The sequence below is a fragment of the Stigmatopora nigra genome, chromosome 3 (assembly GCF_051989575.1).
Source record: "Stigmatopora nigra isolate UIUO_SnigA chromosome 3, RoL_Snig_1.1, whole genome shotgun sequence".
Lineage (NCBI taxonomy): Eukaryota > Metazoa > Chordata > Actinopteri > Syngnathiformes > Syngnathidae > Stigmatopora > Stigmatopora nigra.
Genome location: NC_135510.1, coordinates 6,706,099 through 6,721,437, shown reverse-complemented (window position 1 = coordinate 6,721,437; position 15,339 = coordinate 6,706,099). Strand labels below are relative to the sequence as shown.

Below are 15,339 nucleotides of genomic sequence, written 5' to 3'. Positions count from 1 at the left end.
CTTTTGACTTTCAAACTATCCACAACAAAAAACAAAGCATCAGTCATTTGGACATCAGTTTAATTGTATTTTGTGATTGATTGACAGTGTTGGACAGACACAGTAAAGAATTCTAGTGTTTATGTCATACTGACAAGAGGAATAATGGCGCCATTATTTAGCTGAATAGTACTCACTTACACGGTGAGATTTCATTGGTTCTGGGTTGAGGTTCTCTTCCCCACATAAACACAAACCCTCATTTTTGACTGATGTACAAGACTTAAGCAGCTTTACATTTTCTAAGATTAAAAGCATGCATATATATTAAACCTCCACATCCCTTTTCTGTCAACCTTACATCTTTGATACTGTACTATAGTATTCGCCAACTGTATAATAATTTAAATTCTAAACAGCTATGGACCTAACATGGAGCCCTGAGGGATGCCAGAAGTCAACATGAGGGAAAAACATTTAAAATAATAACATACGTCTTCATTAAATGGTGTTCATTTTTATTTCCTGAGATTCAGGAAGTGAGAACATTTCAAAGCCTGCCCAGTAGAAATCCATTTAAAAGTTTCAGCATATTTTGCCACTGGCAACCTTGATAGCACCTCACAAACTTCTTGTTAATTAACTGATGGGATTCACTCCCTGTTGGAAACGACTGTGAAAATACAAGTGTTCCTTGAAGCTATTTTATCGTAAACTACAGGAGAATATTATAAAACAGTGAGCACGTCTCACTGCAGCAAAGGTTGGATGTTCCGTGTTTATGAATAAGGGACATGATTTAAAAAAAAGAAGGAAAAAAAGGCAGCTTACACAGCATGCCTGTCGGTATGCGTGCATTTAATCATCTCCTGATATAAAAATTCAATAAATAAGAACACTACATGTGTCCAATTTGTTGTTTCTTGGAATAACATCTTGAAATCAACAACAATAAAATTCCCTTTTACATATTGCCTTTAGGTCTTTTTTGGGATGACATATTTTTTACTTTGGTGCGAAATATTGGAATGACCCTACAGCTTCTAAAAAAGCCAGGCCGGATATTAAATCCTCTGGGAATCTATATTAAGAATATATATACTGCTTCTATGAGGTGGATTATTTTGATGGTGGGAAAATGTATGAGACATTTCTATATTTGTTAATCTGGTGATAGTACTTTTAGCTGGGAGATCTTTAGTTTGAGTGGGTAAGGGGCCATTTAGCATTCAAGTGAAGAGGCCTGAGAGTGACTGACTGTGTGAATGATTAGCTGTTGAGCTCTTGTCTCATGCGGACGCCCACGGCGGTGATGAGCGCAGCCCCTTTGCCACTGCCATCCTCCGAGAGAAGGAAGTTGACATCGCAGTTAGGGGCCAGTTTCTTCACAGTTTGGTGCATTATCCGAGAAAAGCTACACACATAAGTTTCCATAGGTTAGTTAGTTGCTTGGTATGACTTCGAGTGCCACATTTCCAGTACATCATACTATTTAACCCCAATTAAACTTGGTGGCTGCCTTTGATGGCGCAACATGTCCAATTTTTTTTACTAGGAGGGCTGGCAAATGATGCATACATACAAAATATAGCCAGACTGAACATAGACTGTTTTGTTAATTCATTTTATTTATATTTTTATTTCATCAGAACCAAAATATCAGTTTACACACTAGTTCAGCTACTTTATTTGTTTTTTTTTAATAAGTTGTTTTTTTTAAACACAATATTTAAACATTAATTGTTAGTACATTTATTATAGCCAGACTGAACATAAACTTTTGGTAATTAATTTTATTTATATTTTTAGTTCATCACAACCAAAATGTTAGTTTTTTTTACTATAAGTTTGTTTTATAAACAATATTGAAACATGATTTGTTATTATTTTTATTATTATTTTGTGCTGTTTGAATCATTATTATGGTATTGCTATACTTTTACGTATTTATACACAAGTTGTAAAAATTCCACTTTAAAAGGCTTCAAATCCTTATTTTGATGGTTGCTGCACCTTGTAAACATTGCTGTTAAATTACAGTTTAATCAGGGCTGCATCCCGAAGATACATCATATATTTGTCAAAAGAAAACATTCCCTGAGGAGGATACTGTTTAATATAGGATGTTAGCGCTTCAACAACCGATTTATCTTGTTATTTTTCATGCAATAAAGCACGTCTCTACATTGCCTTTGGACAATTCATGAGCAATGTATGTGCCTGTCGATGAAGCAGAGAATTGCTTTGTAGTAAATAATAAGAATAGTACAACTTACTGTGGATGTAGTTTATAGAGCGTGCCGTCCACCCCTACGGTGATGCGTAAATGGTCCAATCCACGGTTTTCTCTGATCTTATCAACTACTGCCGCCATTCCTGCTCCGCAGAGCTGAGCAGCTCGACGTGACACGGTTCCACAAACCTGCAACAACAAAAAAAAAGGTTATCTTTATTGCAATACCGCCACAGTGAATCTCATATCAATCCATAAAACCTTGCCAAAGGACATTTCCTCATGCAAAATTGACAGAAAGTCGCACGCTCGAAGCTCTTTCATAGATGGCAGTTGCGCAGATGTTGTGCAAAATTCAAGATTTCTTCACAATTGTGCAACGACTGTGTTTTGAGATACAATCAACTTCAAGAGTTGACTTTGATAAACTTACTGTGGAGACTGGTCAGGAAGTAAAAATGCAAGCTGAAGTGGTACTGTAATGTTAATTCAGCGAAAGACGTCCAATCAATTTTTAATGTGAAAGGGTTGTCAGTGAATGGACAAATGTGCAATTCATTCACATTAAAAGAGTCACACGATTGGATATCACCGGCGATATAGTAACCAAACTAGTATTTTTAGTAAGAGTTGTAAGTAATTGTATAATAAATGAATGGTGTGAATGTTGGGTGGGCGTCAGTCATGGGAATAGCGTTTTATTGTAAATAGCAAATAGTAAACCTTCCGCATTTAAACATTTCTACACTTCAAATCAAGACAAGAAGACTATTTGGTAGGGCACTATTTCCGAATGGAGAAGTCCCAATATTAAGAGACGTATACCTCTTTGACAATGATACTGTCATCACAGGTGCTGTCCAGCCCCAAATGTTGCAAGATCGCCCTCACTTGAAGTAACGCTAATCTGTCACTGAACACAAAAAAATATATACACATCAAAGATCACCCAGATGAACAAAAATGCAGAATTTATTGAATTGTCAAGTATTTCGCTCAATGACAAACTATAAATGATTTGAGATGGTTTCTTACCTTTCAATCTGAGAGAGGAACTTTGTTTCAAAGATGCCTCTGGTCTTGAGCGTCTCAGAAATTTGCCCTCTGAAGAGGAAGCCCCTCTTGGTCAAATCTATGAGTATGTTCCGCACTATTTCACCCAAGTACATACCGCTGCACATTTTCTCGTATCTGGAGCATAAGCAAGGTAAAGAAGGGAGGTATTCAAAATTGTTTATATCGGCACAGTACTACTGATTTGAGATTATTCTTTCACCTCTGTTTGCCGGGGTTGAGGGAGAAGTCATCCACCAGGATGTCATACTCTGTCCTAATGTCGTCTAAGCATCCATTATCGCCAAAGGCTCCCCATTCCATGTTGACACACATCCGCCCTTGGTTGGATTCGATCATTTCAATGTTACTCATCTCCTCCATGTAACACGCATTACTTCCGGTGCCTACGCAGAGATAACACATTGAATTTGAATGTGCATCGTTTTGATGTTGCGTTCGCTAAACTTGGACTGACCGGCGATGAGTCCCACTTCACAGGTGGGCTCTTCGTATGCACAGGTCATCATGGTGCCCACTGTGTCATTGACTACAGCCACGACATCCAAGTCAAACTCCTTTCAAAAAAAGAAAGATAGAGTGCACAGTTACAGTGATTTAAGTCACTTTTAATCTTTGCCACAGATCACATCATGTGAATAATTTTCTTCTTTTTATTGACTAATAACCCACTAATGGATAAGCAAATGAAACCAATAATTCATTTAGAGAGCAAAATTGTTCACGTATTTTGGAAAACCATGTTTTGCCCTCTAAATAGAAAATATTGTGGCATTCTTAATTTTTTAAGTGTATTTTTTAGATAAAACCAAATAAGGGTGAACTATAAACTATTTTTTTTTATAAAAAGGCAGAACAACAAATAGTGTCTTCTTAACGTTAAATTATAATTTATATTGCATGTAATTCTGTTAAAAAAACAGTGTTTGTATTGTGTTTTTTTACTTTTTCATTAAAAAATTACATTTAAATATAAATGGTAAAACTTTTTTTTTCAAAAACTTTAATAATCTATGTACTTATGTTGTTTAACACCACCAATTGACACTTGTGCATTGTGATAAATAGTTTTCCGTTTGAACGACCCTGAAATAAGTGGTTCAACCCGCATGGCCTCCCCTCCCTCTTTCCTACCTCTCGCCTTTTGATGGCCTCTCTCAAAAGTCCAACCACATCTTCGCCTTCGCAGTCTGAAGCCTTGAAGCCTTTGGTCCATGTCACCAGGACGCCCTATTTACAACAATGACAATTCAGGCAATTTCCCACGGAGCACGTACTGAGAAAACAACAAAGCAAAAAGGAACTCACAGCATCCAGGCTAGTTTGAAGGCAAGGGAATGAGAAGGTGAAGCCCAGGGGAAGACGAGTGTTTTTCATGCCCATGTAGTCCAGGAAGTCGCTTATACAGTGTACAATGTGATCAAACAGCTAAAAGAAGAAAGGCATGTCATACTTTAAATGATGTGCAACTTCTGTTTCTGTTTAGATTAAATGGAAATGACATGTAACAGAAGTACCGTATTGTCTGGACTATAAGTGACATTCTTTTTCATAGTTTGGCTAGGCTAGCGACTTATAGCTTTTTTATACTGTGACCGCCAGCCAACTATTTGTCACCTATAGCTTTTTGTGCATCTTTTAGTTTATTTTACTTACTTGAGCAAAAAAATCAATTGAATTCAGTAAACACACGTGTGTGTGTGTGTTCCAGCAAAATAACTGGAAATTGTTCAAGTTAACAAAAGGTCAAAAGGTAACAGACAGGATTACCTTGACAATTACAAAGTCAAATTGCCACTAATCCAAGAGCAGTCGGTCAACATTAAAGCGACTACTGTGCTAAATAAAAGCTTCCAATTAAAGTGGCAGCTTTTCACCATTTGCAGAACAGTTAACAGATTATTAGGTTTGTACGTGACTTGAGCAAGTTTCCAAGTATCATCCTACGACTCCAGTAAACTTCACATCATTTTTTTTGTTATGGTTAAGTGCTGCCCCCTGTTTGTTTAACGTATACCACATGAGGTTATTCAGTGCCTAAGAATGGTCAATTGGAAAGTTAACTCACCTCTTCTCCTGTTCCTTGCATCACTTCTAAAGGAATGGCATAGATTTTGTTGTGCATCTCCACTGTCCTTCTCTTCCCGGAGCGAATTTTGACCATCAGTACTCTAAAGTTAGTACCTCCTAAATCCAAAGCCAGGAAATCGCCATTTTCTGCATTCACACAGAAATATTTGCATATAAGAAATAAGTATGCAATTTAGCCTTTAAAAAAATGAACCTTAACCATTTATAAGACAAAACACTAAAATAAAAAGTATTCACACCATAGTAACCTGCCGACTTTATGCATGATAATTTGAGTCATTAATATAATTCTATTTTTATGAAAGTCAGGTGAAGTGTAAGAGTACAGAGTGACATGACACAAGTCCCGAGGTTCAAGATAGTGCCTTTATCTATTTGCTAGTACTATTACAAGTCATGACCTTGGTTTTTGGCTGTTATCTACTACATATTGTTAAGACTAATACCAATTGGTGGGGACAAAAAATCTTTTCAGAACTGCACATGGCTGAAAGGCAGCACAGGTTGCTGCTACCCAATCACTGATAAATAGTGGAATGTATATATAGTGTATGTAAAATAATTGAAGTTTTTGCTAAACTAGAGGTGAGCAATTAGTCCTGAAAAGTTCAAGATTTTTACTTGAACCAATCAATAGGACACGTTTTCATCAATCCAGTGTAATTAGTTGATTGTGGTATAATATGCTGCGACTTTAAATAGAAACCTAATTGGTTAATTGGGGAATAATGGTCTGACCTGTTCCATCGGGAGTGCTGCACACAAAAGTTGGCAACATTTTGACTGTGGCAGATTCCTGTGTTGCCTTTGAAAGGCCATTTTGCATCTCAACCCTCATTCGTCTCTTTACCTGAGGAAACATACAAAACGTTTATTAATACGGTCCAGCTTTGCTCTCACACACACATCTTTAGTACGTCATTCCCCACCTCCAGCAGCTGATCAGTCGTCAGGCGGAATTCCGACAGGGTTTGTGCGATTTGCTGCGACTGCTCGGCGAGTCTGTACGCCACAGCCGTTACCATGGCGGCCCCTTTGCTGCTGCCGCTCTCGGACAGGAGGAACCGCACGTCAGAGTCCGGGACCAGTCGACGGACTGCCTTATGGAGACGCCGGGCGTACCTAAAGGCAATTTGTTAGAGTGGTACGAGTTGAAAAATACTTCTTCATCCTATTTTAAAAAGCACTAAGAAGTAAATTGTGAAGGATATTTCTCTAGACTTTGTTTTGTAGTGTAAATACGGGAGATAATTGAGTTGGGATGACTCACTGTGGGTGCATCTTGTATAGAGATCCGTCAATGCCAACGGTGGTGCGCAGTCGGGCCACACCTTTGTTTTCTTTCAGTCTCTTAAGGATACCCGCTAATACTGCCGCTATCAGGTTGGCAGAGCGAAAAGACACAATGCTGCAAACCTAAACGAGCAGATGAGGGAGGAGAAACTCACTCAAAATCCGCTTGTTCGTGAGTCATGAAAATTGGAATCTAATCCCAGTTGATCAGGTATTGTAGGCGTGGTGCTCTCTGGATTCATCGATTCATCACGTCCAACACAAAGACAATATTACATTCACAGAACTTGCCTCCCATTAATTCAACATACCTATAATGGTATGTTTTTGACAGAAATGCTTCACAGAATAGGGCTGCCTCTATTCTTGAAAGTAGCGTCTATTTTGGCAACAATACCCACATGTTGGACGGCAGTGCAGTCGTCATCTGAGGGCTCCACACCAAGTCTGGTTAAAATCTCTTTGGTTTTGCTTAATCCCTCCTTGTTCCTAGACAAAAGGACACAAGGAATGAATGAGTCCATATACTAATCTCACAAACTAAGGTGAAAACATTTTTTTTGCATTACCACACCATATTTTCCAAATGAGGAACCTTTCCATCCAGAAAACAATACAAACAATTTAGAATGTGGTTGTTTGTTTTCATTACAAATGTTTACATTTATTTATTTTGAAAACACACAATAAAAATTTAAATAACATGTTTTCCTCCAAAATGTATTTTATTCCATATTATTTTTGTTCTTTCTTTGTTGCCTATTGCAAAATAAGTACAGGCCACGCTGATACTACAATTGAATCTCAAATGGGGACCACTAAATATTGTCAGAGGGACCGCAATTCGTCCCCGGCCCGCAGTTTTGATCGTAAGCTACATCCTATTTGAATGTAATAAAACAATTTCAGAAAAGAGATATCCTAATCTGTACGTAAAACAACTTACTTCTCAATGGCAGAAACATGTTTGGTCTCAATCTTCCCTTTGGTAAGAAGCTCAGCTGTGATTCGTCCTTCAAACAGCAGTCCCTCTCTGGCCATTTTGACCAGAATGAGACGAACCAGCTCGCCCATGTACAGTCCACTGACCATCTTCTCAAACCTGCAGCCCAAAAGAAAAACCAGAGAGGAGTCCTCAATCCAAGTCCACCAAAGCACATCTTTTCCCTAGTGACGCACAGCTGTTTGCCGGGGTTGAGTGAACCTCGATCGATCTCTCGATCAAACTCCGTCCGGATGTCCTCCAGCAAGCCGTCGTCTCCGAAGCCCCCCCACTCGGTGTTCACGCACATCCTGCCTTCGTCGCCTTCCACCAGATCAATGTGACGCAACTCCTCCATGTAGCACGCGTTGGTGCCGGTTCCTAAAAGTCATTCGCTCGTCAATTCCACGAGGCACTCCTCTCTTGCCTGAGAATAACGTTTGCCTAATCTCATACCGATAATAATCCCAATTTCACAGCGTTGGTCGTCAAAACCGCAAGTCATCATAGTTCCCACGGTGTCGTTCACCACAGCCATGATGTCCGCCGCGTAGTCCTGAAAGACATGGGAAAGACTTTAGTAATGGCGGGCCTGTTCTATTAGAAACTGCAGTGGCGAGCAAGGCGTGCACGACTTACTCCTCGTTGTTTGATGGCTTTGTTGAGGAGTTGGACCACGTCCATGCCCTCCACGCCGCTTGCCTTGAAGCGCTTAGTCCAGGTTAACAGAATGCTCTGCAGGCAAAGGCAATCTTGTCACTCAAGACACAACAACGCTACACAAAAGACATCTTGCATTCAATGTAAGTTCAATTCAGGTTAAAAAGAGAGTTCTACGAGCATCCACTCATGTGTACCTAACAAAAATACTCATATGTAACTAACAAAAACTCCAAGCAAAAATCTCAAGCACAGGAAAAAAAAACTCAAAGTTTCTTACAGTAACCTCCAAAATTGTCTAACCAAAATCACTCATACTCACAGCAAACTCAAAAAAAAACCCTTACTTTCGCCCCACCAAAACCTACTAAATCCAACACCCCAAAAATCTTTTTCAGTCAAAAAAAATCCCCTGTTAAAAGATAAATCAATCCAAATAAAGACAGTGCAGAAATATGTTTTTCTGTACGAGACCTCATTTTGAACTGAATGCTTTTATCGTCACTGTACAACATACATAAGGCAATGACAGTCAAAAATGTGTGTATAGGGTGGCTCAAAACTAAAAATGTAGTTATACCTCATTAAGTTTGGTTTGTTGGCAAGGAAAGGAGAAGGTAAAGCCAACTGGCAACTTCTTGTCTTTTATGTTTTGTTTTTCCATGAAGTCACCCAGACACTCTGCAACATGGTCAAATAACTGGAAGAAAGCGGAGAGGCAAGGTGAAAAATAAAGGTGTGTACGTACAATTGCGAGCGGGCGGGTGTATTTCTGCCAGTATTGTGTACACACACTTTTGTTCCACTCCCATTCATTATGTCCTCCGGTGTGTCGTACATTTGGCTCTCCATCTGAACGGTCTGCTTCTTCTCGTGACTGACTTTGACGCGAAGGATTCGGAAGGCACTTCCTCCCAAATCCAATGCGATAAAGTCTCCTTTCTCTGTGGGAAACCAATAAAAGAGAAAGTCATGTTATTTTGACTGTACACTACACAATGGGGGAGATCAGAAATAGAGGAGAGAGCCACTTAATGCCTTTGAATAATATTTTTTTTAATATTAATTGATTGATTTTTAACCCAAACTCATGGTGCATAAATATACACAGTTAATAGAAATTGATATATTAGGAGATGGGTAAACACAAATTGGAACTAGGACAAAATTGGAAAAGTATTACCTACTAAAAAAAAGGAATTATTTATGACTTTCTACAAAATGCCTCTGCAAGGCATCCTGGAAATATTTAAAAACACTGTATATGTTTCAGTTTCGATCATGAAGCAGGAAGAGTGGCAAGTAATCAGCTGACTGATTTAACAAAAGAAAAATGATAGTCTAATAAAAGATGAATGCAGACATTCAAATGAGTACACGTCAAGGTACATTTGCTTTCACTTGAACGCGTTAGCCAACCCAATGAAGGAAGCACTTACCAGAACCGTCGGGAATGGAGCGCACAAATGTCGGCAGCATTTTTAAGGATGAGGTAGAGTGGGTGTCACGGTTCAATCCTTTCACCAGCTCCATGCGGAAGCGCTTCATGATGTCCACAAGGGTCTCATCAGAGAAGCGCATGGAGTACAAGTACTTGTCAATCTGACACAACACACAAAAGTAACTCTTAGCATGATCCCAAATGATTTTTTTTTTGCAATTAAAGCATTCATTGTGACTGTCAAAATGGATTGGATGTCTGTTGCGGTCAATGGCAGCCAATGAACACATCAATTGAACATGAAATTGAAATTTAAGTTTCCAAAGTCAAAGTTATGGCATGGCCTCGCCATGCACGTCAAGCTAAAACTGATAGGTTTGCCCAAATTGATGGCTAATTATTACAATCATTAGCATTATTATAATCATTGAAGATCAGATTAATCGACAGCTAATTTTACAGGCGATTAAATTAATTTCCAATTTAAAAAGAGAAAAACTGTATTCTTTTATAGTTTACATTGGAAATTATTTTCCCTTTTGGGCAACTGAGGTCAAAAATCAGGAATTTTGCCATTTAGCTTAGCAATTTATCCCAAAAATGCATGGTAGTTTAAAGAATGACAAATGAAAGAGTCGAAAGTCAAAAGGTCACTCAGGTCAGAATTTGCTGTCTCAAAATGCTTCTCCAATTTATATGTGATCAAATATTTGTGTTTTTTCAGGACTTCCATGAATTTCTGAATTGAATCATATTTTTCAATCATAGACATTGTCCTCGTTTAAAAGGAAGTGAATGACATTAAACAAGTATAGCAAATGTGAGCGTGCGTGATTGCCACATTTTCCTGGATCATAATTGCTACATCACTGTTCTTGGTTGTGGCACATTTCTCTGTTGATAACAAAAAAAAATCCCCGCAGTGTTGACACACATTTTGCCTTTGTCAAATGTGAGGGGTTGAACAGGATGTTAAACAGCCGGCGTTGCATCACGGTAAAGAATGAATATGCTCACAGCTTAATAGCACTTTCTTTATGACACACCACTTTTGTTTTGTCCAACATTGCACCACTCCCGTCATATTTCAAGATTCTTGTCTTGGTGTGAATTAAAAAGTCATTAAAGTTTATTGAGACTGTGTGAGAATAGAGGAAGTTTTGACTATTCAGAAAAACTAACTGGATTGAACTGGATTGGACCTTGTGGAGTTCATATGTGTGGCTCCAGTTTCTTACCTAGGTCTACTATGTTTTGTGTGTCTAACCTACCTTAGATGAAGATATTTATTTTCATATAACCTAGTATTGATACGACTTGAAGGGAAAAAAAAGACAGTCTTTGTAACTAATAAACTGATATCCATATTTTAAAAGTCTTTCTTTCTGAAATGGTTTACACTATTTGTCACATTCAAATGACAGTTGACACTATTTACCATAGTGTGCACATTATGCAGGTGTTACATTCCTTATAACAATCGTAGATGTGGAGACTGACAAGGAAACTCATTAGCACATTCTTAATTGTCACTGGTAAACCCTCCCACATAAGACTGATGAAATCATTTCTGATTTGCATATTTTGTTAGCTCTTATCCAAATTATATTCAATTGTATTTTTCTCCCCCTCTGCCTACTACCAATTGTGGTCCAGGATAGACTCCAGCACCCCCACAACACTTGTGAGGATAACGTATAATGATTATTTTTGTTGTTGTTGTAAATTATTACACATTTTCCTCATTCACATTTTGGCCAGTACACAAACAAGCGATTTCAGTAAACTGAATCAACTACCTAAAAAAAAAAAATAATAAATCAAGTCCGTATGATTTTTGCCCTAGCAGATTATACCAGTGGTGTGCCGTCAGGGCCTTCAAGGCCTTCTCTGCTGGCCTAAGAAATGAAAAGATGTTAATTATATTTTGTCCATGAATACTTATTAAATAATTTTTATTCTATTCAAAGTATATATATTTCCTGGCTTGAAAATATAAAATTGTAAAAACAGCCTGATGATGGCTATATAAAGTAATATTCTATTATTCCTCTAGTGTAGTGACAGGTTTAGCTGCAGAGTAAAGGAAAGGCCTCTGCACCAAAGGAAAAAAAAATAACGATGACAAAGCAGTTTATTTAAACTGTCAAGGGAAGAGGAAAGGAGGCATCGTATTCACCTCTCTGGTGTGGCCTGGAGCTTTCGCTTACTTTCAGGTTAAGGTCACACTCCGTTTCTTCCCTCGGACTGCCTCAACCTGCCTCATAACACACCTTCAGCTGCCATTAACATCCTGCTCTTCTGAAACCTGAAGCCAAGGTGTGTGCACACCAGCTGGCTACATGCAAAACTTGTGTCCTCTGCTCTTGTCAGAGTAAAATATACACAACAATGCCAAGAATGTATCATCAAGGACACTGCAGTGACTGGGGGGGGGGGGGGGGGGGGGTATAAAAGTCTAAAATAATCTGTTAGGGGTTGCTGGTTGCTCAAATTCCCTTATCTCGAATTGGGTTTCTTGATTTACGGGTCGAACTTGTTTTGTGGCCATGTTAAACTAAAACTCTTTTTTTTCTTTTACCAAATTACAGCAGATTTGGAGCTGACCAAGTGCTTAAAACAGTTGGTATTGGAGCTAGGTAATAGGATAGAATAAGAAAATCACAAAAAACACAGTCAATAATTTGTCATTAAAAATCTCCCCCAAATATAATTTTATGATTATAATAATGTATATTTATTTTCTGTTCCCTTTATTCCTACAAGGATTCCAGGGGTGCTGGAGGCTATCGCAGCCAATCTATGGTCGGTAGGCAAAGGGAACCATTAATAAGTTGCCTGCCAATCACAGGACAGGGGATAGTAATAACAGTACATAATAAGATATAGTTATAACATTACGTCGCAAAAATGTACAGGATGCAGATTATCCTTCAAGTTTGCCCTCTAATATTTACAGACATAAACCACAAAAATAAAATAGAATAAATACAAATCAACTTGTTTTTGGCCTAGTGTGACGCAAAATCATTAATTACATCATAATAATTGTGTTCTATAATGCCAGACTGCATGCAGTGACACATTACTACCACTAGGGGTGGGCAACGCCCCCTCTGAAGAGGGTCTCTGCCACTAAAGTGAGGTGGAAATGAGGGATAATACTCTAAACAAGTGGTAATTTATATATTTTTTAATTTAATTGTTGGGAGGGCTCTTGTGCACCCCCATATAGATTGCGCTCTGGGCGGTCGCCCACATTGCCCATAGCAAAAATTGCCCCTGCTTAGATGATGTAATACAAAACAGCCCATATTGTGATGGGCTTTTTTTTGTTCTTGTCCAGTATTAGTTGACATGACGTGTGGAGATTGAGAACGGGTGACACAGAAACCTGACATGTTAACAATCTACACAACAACTGCACACCTGGCCAATGTCTTGCAGGAGTGTCTGTGTAAGCCTTACTCGTGGCACTTATGGTCACATGCTTCAAAGCTGGCCTATTTTAGGGAGGCCTGGAAAAGACAGCAGGGAAGGTGGGAGGGAGGCCCATGCGATGTGATGCGATGCGCCGCATTGCATCACATCCCTCCTACAACTGCTACATTTGTTTTTATAACTGTAGGCAATAGTTTAATACCAATGGGGCAGTTACAAAACTCAAGGGTGACGTCCCCAAATTCCTGGAGGAAACCCTGAGTCAGAAGAGAGGCTGGTGACATCATCAGCGAGCGACCAGAAAGGGGCCCCCCGGCTTTGAGTGGGAATCACTACGCACGTGTTGGGGAAAACAGGAATGCATTTTTTTTCCCAGATTTGACTGGAAACAAATATGTTTTTGTCTTAGTAGGGCAAGGGATGTGGGATTTTTTTCTTTTTATTTTAAAGATGGGAAAGAGAATTTGTAAGGTGGTCTGAGACCCCATTAAACAGGAAAAGTCCTTCCAGTTTTACAAAGAATCTAAATCAGGGGCTTGTGGGATGGGAAGTGGTGGACAGTTTTGGTAAGATAGCTCAACTTTGCTCATATATTGTAGATGTGGAGAAACATGCTCATTCAATGGAACTGGAAGTGAATTGTCATTTTCCATCGCCATTGACGGCCGTAGACGTCCATTGCATTTGAACTAGGAGAATCAAAGCAGCAATGAATTTAGAATGGACATCAAGGTCATACATGATATTCGCTGCCAACACTCTTTCTACGCTTTACCAACTTCCTCCTCTTTGTAATTATTTCTCATCTCATTTCCACTTCTCGTCTTTAAGCCCACAAGGAACCGCCGAAACATTCTGACTTTTGACTTTCACACATTTTACGAGTCTCAAACAGTAGCGTCACGTGTGTTGGTGCCAGGTTACGTCAACAAACACTCACCTAACCATCACGAAAACGGTCGATTTTTTTAAATGGATCACCCACCTTTTTAACCTGGTCATCCTTGAGTTCGGTGAAGTAGTAGGCTAGTAACTGAGCAGCAATCATCCTGCTCCTCTTCTCACACACACGCCGATGGAGGGTATCGGGGAGGGGAAAAACGTTTAATTCATTCAACGATTCGGGATTATTAAAATGAGAACAAGATTTTTTTTTAAATGCACCAACGAGTCAGCTGGTCAAATGATACTTCTCAGTTTCTCGGCATGTGTTTAAAAGTCGGAAGCAGTCAGTGAGGAAAGAACATTTCGGCAGGAGCAACTTCGGAGGAAGGAGGGTTTAGGGAGCAAGCCCCGCCCACTATCAAGTCAGACCCCGCCTCCAGGTTCGAAAAGCGTCCTCAGTTATATGCCATATTGTGTCGGGGCCCTTCGAGAAATTACAACAGGGGTGGCGAACAAGTCAGACACAAAGAGCCATTCTGCCAAATTGTCTTTTTAAATATCATTTATTATTTGTTTTTAATTGGCCCTGATACATTTGATTGTGTTTTAAGGGAGGGTAAAAGTAAGAGAAACACGAAACGAGGCAAAGGGCCACAGTATATACAAAATATGATAAGAAGCAAAGAGCCCCATTTATTTTGGCCAGGAAATGTCAGAAATGCAGTAAATGGGTTTCATATTTATAAATATTTATCATTTTCTCAGTCAAAGAAAATGAGTTCAGTTATGGATTAAAGAGATGAACATTTCATACAAACGAGTTTACATCGTATGATCCTTTTTTCCAGAATCTGGATACTGTTTACATGCAGGTAATATTCAGATTAAGGCCAATATTCAATTTGAAATTATTTGCATATTTGCATAATTTATGTATTCTCCTGAGCTAGACCAGAATCATTTTTAGGCTTTTGAATGTGTGTACATGGCCTTACAAAACCAGGTTTACAGTTAAAACCGCTTATAGTTGACACATTTTAATAGTATGTGCAGTGACCCTCCTCCCCATTTTATCCTAAGTATATTAGGACAATGTAAAGTAATAAGAGGGAAGATTGGCTTTGTGACAGGTTGATCCTCTACAGATTAGATGCTTTTTCACCCACGTTGACATGCAAGCCCCCCTCCACTTGTCATGCCTTCCTTGAATGCTCTCCAATTTGTTGTCGTTCACTTCTTGTTGCACGGACATAAATCTGA

General features: G+C 38.9%; 1 protein-coding gene across 2 annotated transcripts; it reads right to left on the bottom strand.

The window, feature by feature from the left end:
- Nucleotides 1-43: 43 nt before the first annotated feature.
- On the bottom strand, nucleotides 44-14,498 carry LOC144193833 (hexokinase-1). Of its 2 annotated transcripts, XM_077712401.1 has the most exons (21): nucleotides 14,180-14,498; nucleotides 9,752-9,914; nucleotides 9,108-9,256; nucleotides 8,893-9,012; nucleotides 8,292-8,387; nucleotides 8,109-8,208; nucleotides 7,850-8,033; nucleotides 7,617-7,772; nucleotides 7,072-7,159; nucleotides 6,648-6,793; nucleotides 6,307-6,499; nucleotides 6,116-6,227; nucleotides 5,355-5,503; nucleotides 4,595-4,714; nucleotides 4,421-4,516; nucleotides 3,744-3,843; nucleotides 3,489-3,672; nucleotides 3,248-3,403; nucleotides 3,038-3,125; nucleotides 2,256-2,401; nucleotides 44-1,393 (listed from the first exon to the last, which is right to left on the bottom strand). In XM_077712401.1, exons 1-21 carry the CDS (start codon nucleotides 14,240-14,242, stop codon nucleotides 1,249-1,251), a joined length of 2,754 nt encoding a protein of 917 aa, XP_077568527.1. In that variant the 5' UTR covers nucleotides 14,243-14,498; the 3' UTR covers nucleotides 44-1,248. The 2 variants fall into 2 exon arrangements, with proteins under 2 accessions (XP_077568527.1, XP_077568528.1); XM_077712402.1 differs by lacking the exons at nucleotides 9,752-9,914; nucleotides 14,180-14,498 and having other exon boundaries at nucleotides 9,106-9,251.
- Between the last annotated feature and the right edge of the window lie 841 nt (nucleotides 14,499-15,339).